The 12259-nt window shown below is 44.1% G+C and overlaps 1 protein-coding gene across 1 annotated transcript in view; it reads right to left on the minus strand.

Annotated features, from left to right (window-relative positions):
* Window positions 1-251: 251 nt before the first annotated feature.
* The window catches only part of LOC110003829 (dystroglycan 1-like), an 18677-nt gene continuing 6669 nt past the window's right edge, over window positions 252-12259 (minus strand). Inside the window, 2 exon segments of the mRNA XM_065957963.1 lie at window positions 252-4016; window positions 4431-4892. Of these exon segments, the coding sequence (XP_065814035.1) occupies window positions 2190-4016; window positions 4431-4892 (2289 nt within the window). The 3' untranslated portion in view covers window positions 252-2189.

Genomic DNA, 12259 nt, shown 5'->3' on the forward strand with positions numbered 1-12259 from the left:
GTCCACAGAACGGAGACGGTTGCCAGGCAGCAAGCTGTCTCTAGAGCTGAAACCTCCTGTGGGCATCACACACATTGATTTATCAATTCAAGGCTAAGTGGGAGCAGCAGAAAAGTGACAGTGATCAAAAAGCTCATCCATAAACATCAGTCAGAGTTTGATCGAGAAGATGACAGGATGAGACATTTTCCGAGGTCAGAAAAATCCCCCAGGACAAGAAAAGGCGGGAAATAATGAATGAAAGAGGCTGATTGGTTTAAATCGTACCAGTTGGTTTTATTATGACAATGCACACTTGAAAAGCAAAAAGCCTTGGCATCCTGCAAAAAACCAACAATATTATGACAACGTGAGTCACCGACAGTCAGCCAGTGGACTGTGCCTTACATTATTATTGCAGAGGATCACTTTCAGTTGAACTCATTAGCAAACAGAAGGACAAAAAATAAAGTTTGTGATTACATTAAAGATCGGTCATTCCATCTTTGTATAGTGGGAGATACATTTGATATGCAAACACACAGGATAAAATAAAACTCGTAAAATATGTGACCCATGACAAAAAAAACAAAGTGCACATAACTGAATCATAATTGAAATTCTAAACTAAGATTTTATAAATCACTTTATTATCGAACCATTTCAGGCTGTATCAAAAACTTTTTAAAAAATTAGAAGGAACATTTTATTGAGCTTCATTCAGAGAGATAGCTGCTGGAGACTCAAGGTTGTTTCATCTTCCTGCCTCATTTTGAAACACGTGGCCATCTCAGCTGTGACCTCTCAAATGTGAATATATCTATTCAGTCCCATCAGGGACAGTTATGGCACAACGTTTGTCCTCAGACTGAAGAGAAGGACTGCCTCCAAACATAAAAATATAATAATCTCAGATCCAAAATAACCTCAAGGACTCCTGTACCTGTTTTTAAGGAGCTAGTGGATGTGGAAAACGGCTGTTCATTTTGTTAAGCTTAAGATATGGGTCAAATGTTAGAATCAGACATCTGAATGAAACCTAAAATATGGCATCCAAATGTTCCCTGTTGTCTAAACAAAGAGTCCAAATGTCCGTCCACCATCTTTAGTCTTTCAGCTGCTGATCCCTGTGACGTTATGACTGTTTGTGCTTCCTGAGCATGGCAATGTCTGCTGAGTGAACATCATGAAACATAACATTTATTGGCTTATTGTAAAACAGGCATAAAGAGTTGTTGCAGGTTATTTTAGTGAGGCAGTCCTTTTCTACCTGCGTTCTTCCTCCACTAAAGAAGTAACACAATCCTCCAGAGATACAGTGAATTCAAAACCAGTGACACAAACAAAGTATTTATTATTCATCTCTAAATCTTTTTAGGCTACCTTGTTATTCTCATCTTTACTAGACGCCGTGAATAAGGATAGAAACAGACAACTCGTGTTAAAAGGCAAACTGTATTAAATCTGATCAAACAGACCCCCTCATTCACTCACACACACACACACACACACACACACACACACACACACACACACACACACACACACACACACACACACACACACACACACACACACACACACACACACACACACACACACACACACACACACAGTGTTGTCAGATCCTTGTGAGAAGGTTTTAATATTCACTTTCCTGATTAAAAACAGTTGTTGTCGCCTGCAGAGGTCTGATGGCAGTTCACTCTCTTCAGGTTTGATTTCAAAGAACGACAAAAGACGAGCTGTTAGGAAAAACATTCAGTCCAGAACAAAAAGAATCAAATGTTGGGATAATGATGACAACACTAAATAAAAGCCAGAATTTTAAACAAACAGAGAAAGACAAAAAAATGCAGATGCTGGGAAGGGAGAGCTTGTCTCCCATTTGTCACCTCTGACCACATGGTCTTCTGACAGCCAATGTGATGACAGCTTGTTTGTCTTAGGCCACTGTAGTAGCTGGGCTTCCACTAAAAAAGTAGTCCCACCCAGCTGTTCTAACCAAATACCCCATTTGTCTACTGAAAACCCCACCCACCTCACGGCTGCCCCTCCCCCACCATAGTCCCCCGTAACTGTGTTGTACTTTAGCACCTTTTGTCATCTCTCCCTGTTGAAGTCCTGACAGACGAACATCAGGATGGAAACCGTCACAGTTCCTCAGGCGTTTTCTCCCTCCACCCCATGAGAGGAGGGTCACACCAGTCTTAGGGGGGCACGTAGGGAGGAGGAGATCTGTAGGGGGTCATGTTCTTGGGACGGGAGCCTTTGCCCTCCATCGGGGTGGTAAAGGGAGGTGGCGGCTGGTAGGGAGGGGCGTTTGGGTCCTCGTCCCGCAGAGCGGTGTACTCCCCCAGAAGCTCCTGGTTGAGGGGAGTGGTCTCTGGAGTGGCCATGTTGGGGTACTCAGGGGGCGGGAGTGGGGGCTTCTCCTCCTGCAGAATCAGGGGCATACTGGAAGAAGGAGGCGGCTTAGAGTCGTCCAGCTCATCAGCAAATATGATAGGTACACCTTTTTTGATAAAGGTGGCCTGATCTTCAATGGTCAGCTTGCCTTTTCTCTTCTTCCTATAGCAGATCATCGCTATGATACCTGCTATGAGCAAGATGGCTGCCACCACCACAGCAGGAATGACTGTGTGGAGGTAAACATCATCTGTGCTCTGCCTGCCTGTCCCCAGAGCTGGAGTGACTGCCGGAGGTTCAGGGATGTCGATCTCTCCTGGGGGGATGAAGGAAAACATCCTGCAGCTGGCACGTCCCTTCACCATGACATCCAGAGGTCTGAATTCAGGCTCCATAGAATACCTAAAGGTCTGTGAGGGCTTCCCATCAGCACTAGCGAGAGTCCTGCTCATGACTTGTAGCTGTTCTTTGGGGCATGGCTGTGTTGGGAGGCTGGTGTTAGTCCACTCGACCACAATGGAGCCTTTGCTGATGTTCCTGAGACTGACTGTGCTGCTGTTTCTGTCCCCGAGAGCGTATGCCAGCTTCTTGACCAGGAGGATCTTCTTGTGGATGTCGTTTGTCACTGACCGTGGATCACCATCAAAGCGAGCCGTGAAGATGGCAGGGGTCTTGTCATTGATGGGCCAGCGGCTCACACGGACCTCAAAAGCATCGATTGCAGTCAGGCCACCTTTGTCGGCAGCCTGCATGAAATATTCATGTTTCCCAACGTGTTGGACATCAGGAAGGCCGTACAGAAGCTGGCTGGTGGTGTTGAACTGGATCCAGGAGCCCTCTCCAACCACTTCATTGTGGTTCTGCCTCAGAGTGAGACGCAGCTTGTCTGTAGTTCCATCCTCTGGATCAAAGAATGTATCAGACGGGATTTTCACCTCAAAGTAGGTGCCCACCAGTGCGTTGACCTGGTCAATGGGGTTACGCAGGGAGGGCTTCTTGTTGAACGGGTCAGGGACGACTCCACCTGACGGCGTGGTGCGTCTGGGGGGCTTTGCTGTTGAAGTCTTTGGCTCTTTGGGAACTGGTGTGGTTTTGGGTCTCTTGGGTTTCTTGGTAGGTCTTCTTGTAGGTGTGGGGGGCGTGGCTGTGGCCTCCACATAGGTAGGCCTGGTCATGGTTGGCTGGATAGGAATGGTGCTGGTGGTCTCCATGACCCTTGTTGGCTGAGGGGGTCCCAGGGTCGGGGTGTGAGCGATTGGGTCACGGACTCTGATGGTGGGTTTTCCTGGTAGAGGGACAGGGCCTCTCACTGGAGGAGCAGAGCTTTCGGTTGGAGCAGCAATAGATGGTGAAGAAAGGGTTGGGATGATCCTCACTGGAGGCTCTACTACAGTCGTTGGAGGAAGAACTGCCAGGACGGGGGTTGGGGTATTGTTTAGCTGACGCCTGACCCTCTTTGGGATGTGGGGTTTCTTGTTGGCAATGTGCCACCCCACCACAGGGAAGCCCAGCTTGGCGGACATTGTGCCTTCTTTAGCAGGACCCTGGACACTGTTGATGTTTGGGACTGTACTCTGGTCCAGTGAGCAGCCGAGCTTCCAGGACAAGAGGGCGCCGTTCTCCACCACCTGCAGAGATAATAAGAATTTAAAGTAACTGTTTGGGTTATAATTGACAATTAACCTTTAAAACTTCAACGGAAGGCCTCACTTGTGCCTACAAAGTGTTCCTTTTCTATGTTATGCCTAATGTCATATCGTTGACTATTTGCTAACACATCCTTTAAAGCTGTACAACCTAAGCCAACAGCCAATTATGGAAGTCAACAAACCATTATCAATAGTAAAATTATGAATTTATACAAATAAATATGTGATCAGATATAAAATAAGCTACAAGAACACCTGAAGCATATTAATCCTGAACATTCCTGAATGTAGAAACATTAACAAATTATTCTTTACACTTCAGAAACTAATGCAACAATATTTAATTTGAAGGTTTGAAAGTAGTCACAGCCTCCTTCTCCATCAGTCTCTCACTTTTTTGGCATTCCCCGGCCCGGCCATGAATGCAGACATGTCGAACAACCTGTTGTTGACCACAGGGAGGATCTTCATGTGCTGCAGCTCCACCCCAGAGAAGCTCCTCATGTTATCGAGCAGCTCCACTCTCTGCTCAGAGCTCATCTTTGTCAGATCTGCGTCTAGGATCACCGTAAGCACGGTGACCGGCTCCTCGTTGCTACACATAAACGACTGGAAATCGTCATCTGTGGAGGCTTGATTTGACGCCAGCTGGGCTGAATCTGAGTCTGAATGATCTTCAGGGTGAACCTCTATGGAAAACATGTCTGAGGAAGCGGAGGATTTGGATTGGTTGGAGATGGAGACAGAGATGTAATGGACACCTTTGTCCTCCTCCAAAGGTAAACCCTGTAGGGTCCTGCTGTGGGGGAACCAATGCAGCCATGAGGGGAGGGAGTCCCGACCCAACTCTGTGATCTGAAACATGAAACAGATACAGATGTGTAACCATAGAGACCAGGAGGGATGATGCATAAAAATGTGAGTTACAATCAAAAACAGGTAAAAGGATATTCTTTCATTCTACATCAATGTTATTTTACACTGTAAACAGTTTACAGATTGAACATAAAAACTGGACAATAACGGTAACTAACTACATGGTGAATAGAAAATGAATATCCACATTTTCTAGTGTGTGAGGGAGAGACGTGCAGCCCGAGAAAAAGGAAATTGAATCGAAATAAAAAATAAATGCATGCCATTTATTTCTCTGTTGTTTGAAACATATTAACATGTGTGGGGAAAACGATCTTTATGCCTTCTTTGATTGTGTCTATGTCTCCTCCTAACTTCAATAACAGCAGCCTGTTGTGTGTAACACTGGTCTCCTGGGTTAGCACGTTCTTTTCAAAGGTGTTAAATTCAGACACTGTCACAATCACCTCAGTTTTTGTCAGGTTTGGTAAATCACAATGTGTGTACTAACTTCAGTTCTTTGCATTTTCTCCTCCCAGTGTTTTGCACGTTAGGACAGAAACGTCCCATCTTGAATATTCATTAAGTCAAACGTACTAAATGGACAATGCGTGTTGTTTTGCTCATTTGAAAGATTCAATCCTGGTAGATCAGAAAGCACTTTTTTGCGGGTGGTATCAAGTTTGCACACGTTTTAAGACACACAAACCTTTAGTAAATCTGACCCATAGTGCTTTAAAGACCTCCATCACAGACGAGTATCTGATGAAAGGCAGATGGGGTGGGGTCAAATCTAAAGATGGACTGACAAGGTTCAGTAATATTGCCAGAAATCTGATTCTGCGTCTTGCTGCAGCTCGTTTTAAGAGTTGACTTTTTGTTGTCAGATGGATTTATGGATTTCTTCGTAACAAACCTGAAACATAACTCGAGTTAGACGACTTCCTGCAGCCGCTAAAGCTGCTAAACACGAGACAACGATGACACCGCTAACGATACAGGCTAACGTTACATCTCAATCTGTTCTGAATAATATCTGGAGGGATGTACACCCTGCTTCTCTCTCTCTCTCTCTTCCTCTCTCTCTCTCAGTCGTTGTATCAAACAGAGACGGGCTAACTGTCTGCTCTGTATCTGAAGGCTGCTGTGTGAACTTCTCACCAGATGACCTCGGCCCGCTGACAAAGTTGCAGGAGAAGTTACACATTGTTCCTTTATGTGATTTACAGAAAGCCACTTCCACTGGTACACACCAATGGTACTCTAAGTTTCTAACAGTGTTATCTTCAGAAGGCATCACAAAATCTGTTTATGTTGGTCATGCAGTGTTTGTGGTCCTCCAGCAGCTTTGTCATTTATCTCAATTCAATTGATCTGTTATTGATTCAAGCTGTCATCCTTGGCAGAAAGAAATCAGAGCCTGCCAATGGGGACCTGCTGGACAAAACTGGAAACTATTCAAGTTGCTGTTTAGCAATGGTCTTCTTAAGTAGTTTGTCCAGCAGGGGGCGCTCTGACTCCATAGTTTACAATCCTGTCAGCACTGTCTACAGCTCATGAAGCAGAGACTCCCAGCTGAGGAGGTTTTGGTTCACAAAGTGTAATATTTATTTTAAATTAGAACCTTCTTATTGTCACAGACAGCACCTGGAAAACCACAATTCACCCAAACCACCTTTGGAAACTGAGCCGTCACACACACACACACACACACACACACACACACACACACACACACACACACACACACACACACACACACACACACACACACACACACACCCCTGGGTTGTAATTTAATCCTGACTAAAATTAAAATTACTTGGCCAATTATATGTGTGTGGATGTCCCCGTGGCAGGAGGCTGATGGAGAGAAAAGGATCACCAGGGAGTGACGACGCATCAACACACATAAATCCAAACAAGAACAAATGCACAGCGAGCTCCAGCCCACCAGCTCATCTGCTGCTAATAAATCCTGCATGATAAATTATGTAGAGGCAGCGCTCCCCTGACACATAATTAAAGCTCTAACCAGTGCACGGGGGGGGGGGGGGAATTAAAAACTAGACTGGGCCGCCCGCTTGGAGAACAACAGCCTCCATACAAGGGGCGCCCGCTCTAACCACTGTGCCTCCAGGGCCCCGCAAAGTTAGTTTTTTTAAACTTCAAATCATATCTGAATTTTAAACTTCGATATGATTCTTGTAACCATCACATGATATTGATATCTGTCTGTTACCATGACAACAACAATAACAGTCCTAGACACCTGAAATTGAGTAATTTCTTGTCTGTCCCTCTGGTTAAAACGTTAAGACTCCAGGTGTAATCCAACACACAGATCCAAACGTGATGTCTGATCAAATCAATTGAATTATTTTAAAAGCCCTCCTCTAAGAATCGCCACCCTAACATGGTGGGTTAGAACACATCTCTGCAGCTTTGTTTATGTCTCCTTATAAAAACATTTCAAATGACTCTGTTGTTGCGCCTTTATGAGAAACGTTTTAAGCTGCTGATTTGACAAAGGTTTTGTATCTCAGAGGAAACGTTCTTGGAAACATAAAATAAAGTGACAACATGTCCCTCTGCTGATGAACACAGTCTACACAGCACAGACGGGATTACAGACAGAGAGGATGATGGGATGTATTTGTTCAGAAAAATAAAGGTCGGCTCCTCCAGCAATGTTACATTAAATCTGTCACACAGAGTTTCACAGCCTCCGAACTTGAGTCCTCTTGCCTCCTGACATGGCACACCAAATTAAATCAGAGAGAGATGATGAAGGACGAGCGAGTGTACGGGCACTAAACTCATCACCGCTGTCACAATAAGAGCGTTAATGACCGAATGATGTCCCGATGGAGCCAAGAGCACGGCTCCATCTTCTGCTAGGGTTCACAACAGGTGAACATGTACCAACAGGTGAACATGTACAATCTACAACAGGTGAACATGTACCATCTACAACAGGTGAACATGTACCAACTACAACAGGTGAACGTGTACCAACAGGTGAACATGTACCATCTACAACAGGTGAACATGTACCATCTACAACAGGTGAACATGTACCATCTACAACAGGTGAACATGTACCATCTACAACAGGTGAACATGTACCAACTACAACAGGTGAACATGTACCAACTACAACAGGTGAACATGTACCAACAGGTGAACATGTACCAACAGGTGAACATGTACCAACTACAACAGGTGAACATGTACCATCTACAACAGGTGAACATGTACCAACAGGTGAACATGTACCAACTACAACAGGTGAACATGTACCAACTACAACAGGTGAACATGTACCAACAGGTGAACATGTACCAACTACAACAGGTGAACATGTACCAACAGGTGAACATGTACCAACAGGTGAACATGTACCAACAGGTGAACATGTACCAACTACAACAGGTGAACATGTACCAACTACAACAGGTGAACATGTACCAACAGGTGAACATGTACCAACTACAACAGGTGAACATGTACCAACAGGTGAACATGTACCAACTACAACAGGTGAACATGTACCAACAGGTGAACATGTACCATCTACAACAGGTGAACATGTACCAACTACAACAGGTGAACATGTACCAACAGGTGAACATGTACCAACTACAACAGGTGAACATGTACCAACAGGTGAACATGTACCAACTACAACAGGTGAACATGTACCATCTACAACAGGTGAACATGTACCAACAGGTGAACATGTACCAACTACAACAGGTGAACATGTACCAACTACAACAGGTGAACATGTACCAAAAGGTGAACATGTACCATCTACAACAGGTGAACATGTACCAACTACAACAGGTGAACATGTACCAACAGGTGAACATGTACCAACTACAACAGGTGAACATGTACCATCTACAACAGGTGAACATGTACCAACAGGTGAACATGTACCATCTACAACAGGTGAACATGTACCAACAGGTGAACATGTACCAACTACAACAGGTGAACATGTACCAACAGGTGAACATGTACCAACAGGTGAACATGTACCATCTACAACAGGTGAACATGTACCATCTACAACAGGTGAACATGTACCAACAGGTGAACATGTACCATCTACAACAGGTGAACATGTACCAACAGGTGAACATGTACCAACTACAACAGGTGAACATGTACCAACAGGTGAACATGTACCAACTACAACAGGTGAACATGTACCAACAGGTGAACATGTACCATCTACAACAGGTGAACATGTACCAACTACAACAGGTGAACATGTACCAACAGGTGAACATGTGCCATCTACAACAGGTGAACATGTACCATCTACAACAGGTGAACATGTACCAACAGGTGAACATGTACCATCGACAACAGGTGAACATGTACCATCTACAACAGGTGAACATGTACCAACAGGTGAACATGTACCAACTACAACAGGTGAACATGTACCAACAGGTGAACATGTACCATCTATAACAGGTGAACATGTACCATCTACAACAGGTGAACATGTACCAACAGGTGAACATTTACCAACTACAACAGGTGAACATGTACCATGTACAACAGGTGAACATGTACCAACAGGTGAACATGTACCAACAGGTGAACATGTATCAACTACAACAGGTGAACATGTACCAACAGGTGAACATGTACCAATAGGTGAACATGTACCAACAGGTGAACATGTACCAACTACAACAGGTGAACATGTACTAACTACAACAGGTGAACATGTACCAACAGGTGAACATGTACTAACTACAACAGGTGAACATGTACCATCTACAACAGGTGAACATGTACCAACAGGTGAACATGTACTAACTACAACAGGTGAACATGTACCATCTACAACAGGTGAACATGTACCAACAGGTGAACATGTACCAACTACAACAAGTGAACATGTACCAACTACAACAGGTGAACATGTACTAACTACAACAGGTGAACATGTACCATCTACAACAGGTGAACACGTACCAACAGGTGAACATGTACCAACTACAACAGGTGAACATGTACCAACAGGTGAACATGTACCAACTACAACAGGTGAACATGTACCAACAGGTGAACATGTACCAACAGGTGAACATGTACCAACTACAACAGGTGAACATGTACCAACAGGTGAACATGTACCAACTACAACAGGTGAACATGTACCAACAGGTGAACATGTACCAACAGGTGAACAGGTACCAACTACAACAGGTGAACATGTACTATCTACAACAGGTGAACATGTACCAACAGGTGAACATGTACCAACTACAACAGGTGAACATGTACCATCTACAACAGGTGAACATGTACCAACAGGTGAACATGTACCAACTACAACAGGTGAACATGTACCAACAGGTGAACAAGTACCAACTACAACAGGTGAACATGTACCAACAGGTGAACATGTACCAATAGGTGAACATGTACCAACAGGTGAACATGTACCAACTACAACAGGTGAACATGTACCAACAGGTGAACATGTACCAATAGGTGAACATGTACCAACTACAACAGGTGAACATGTACCAACAGGTGAACATGTACCAACTACAACAGGTGAACATGTACCAACTACAACAGGTGAACATGTACCAACTACAACAGGTGGGGGAGGAGCAGGATAAGCAGAAGGAGGAGCAGGAGGGACAGCATGCTCAGAAGTTAAACTTTTCATGTTTGCAGACTGTAAATCAACGTTTTAAACAGATTTTGACTAAAAGATGAATTCAAGTGTTTAATGTTTCAGCAATAATCTCTATATGTCAGATATTTCAAATAAAATAATACAACAACAACAACGACGATAACAACGGCAACATTGATAACCAGATATCAACAGAGACGGGGGAGCAAGAGAGAGAGAGAGAGAGAGACAGCAGAGAATAGCTGGCATGGAGGAGTGTTTCCAGTGGAAAGTATGAGGAGGAGGAGGAGCTGTCGAAAGAGAGGGTGGAGGGGTAAGGGTGTGGATGTTTACGAGAGAAATCCATCTCACAGCACATTACTGTTAAAAATTCATTCATGGCCTCAGTCCACACACACACACACACACACACACACACACACACACACACACACACACACACACACACACACACACACACACACACACACACACACACACACACACACACACACACACACACACACACACACACACACACACACACACAGTGGTAAACCTGGTTGCCAAAGAACTCATAAAGCTCTCTCTCTCTCTGTGAAACCTCTCCTTGCTCGCCCTGTGCCTGGTAACCCCTTCAAAATAAAGTTCTCTGAGGAAGAATTTCAGATATCAAACTTTTGGACGTGAAACAATAATGATGTTAAAAATAAATATCATAGTTTGTGTTCCAATAAGTACCGACCAGATGGATAGTATTAGTGTGTGCATGTGTGTCTAAATATAATCTGTGACCTTCACACTCCAAACATGGCTCCTCTCACTGAGCCAATAAGAGACGCCCATTGGCTGCAACAACCGAACATGCTGCAGGACACAGACATATCAGACCCTGTTTCCAAAGCAACGAGAGGACACATCACGACAACGAGAGTAGGGTTTTCTCCAACATGAACCCTGTTTCTCTAACATGACTGAATCCTCTTCAAACACTGAAGCTTCATCTCTCTCCGACATGAACCCTGTTTCTCTAACATGACTGAATCCTCTTCAAACACTGAAGCTTCATCTCTCTCCGACATGAACCCTGTTTCTCTAACATGACTGAATCCTCTTCAAACACTGAAGCTTCATCTCTCTCCAACATGAACCCTGTTTCTCTAACATTACTGAATCCTCTTCAAACACTGAAGCTTCATCTCTCTCCAACATGAACCCTGTTTCTCTAACATGACTGAATCCTCTTCAAACACTGAAGCTTCATCTCTCTCCAACATGAACCCTGTTTCTCTAACATGACTGAATCCTCTTCAAACACTGAAGCTTCATCTCTCTCCGACATGAACCCTGTTTCTCTAACATGACTGAATCCTCTTCAAACACTGAAGCTTCATCTCTCTCCGACATGAACCCTGTTTCTCTAACATGACTGAATCCTCTTCAAACACTGAAGCTTCATCTCTCTCCAACATGAACCCTGTTTCTCTAACATGACTGAATCCTCTTCAAACACTGAAGCTTCATCTCTCTCCGACATGAACCCTGTTTCTCTAACATGACTGAATCCTCTTCAAACACTGAAGCTTCATCTCTCTCCGACATGAACCCTGTTTCTCTAACATGACTGAATCCTCTTCAAACACTGAAGCTTCATCTCTCTCCGACATGAACCCTGTTTCTCTAACATGACTGAATCCTCTTCAAACACTGA

Source organism: Labrus bergylta, chromosome 8, assembly GCF_963930695.1.
Source record: "Labrus bergylta chromosome 8, fLabBer1.1, whole genome shotgun sequence".
Lineage (NCBI taxonomy): Eukaryota > Metazoa > Chordata > Actinopteri > Labriformes > Labridae > Labrus > Labrus bergylta.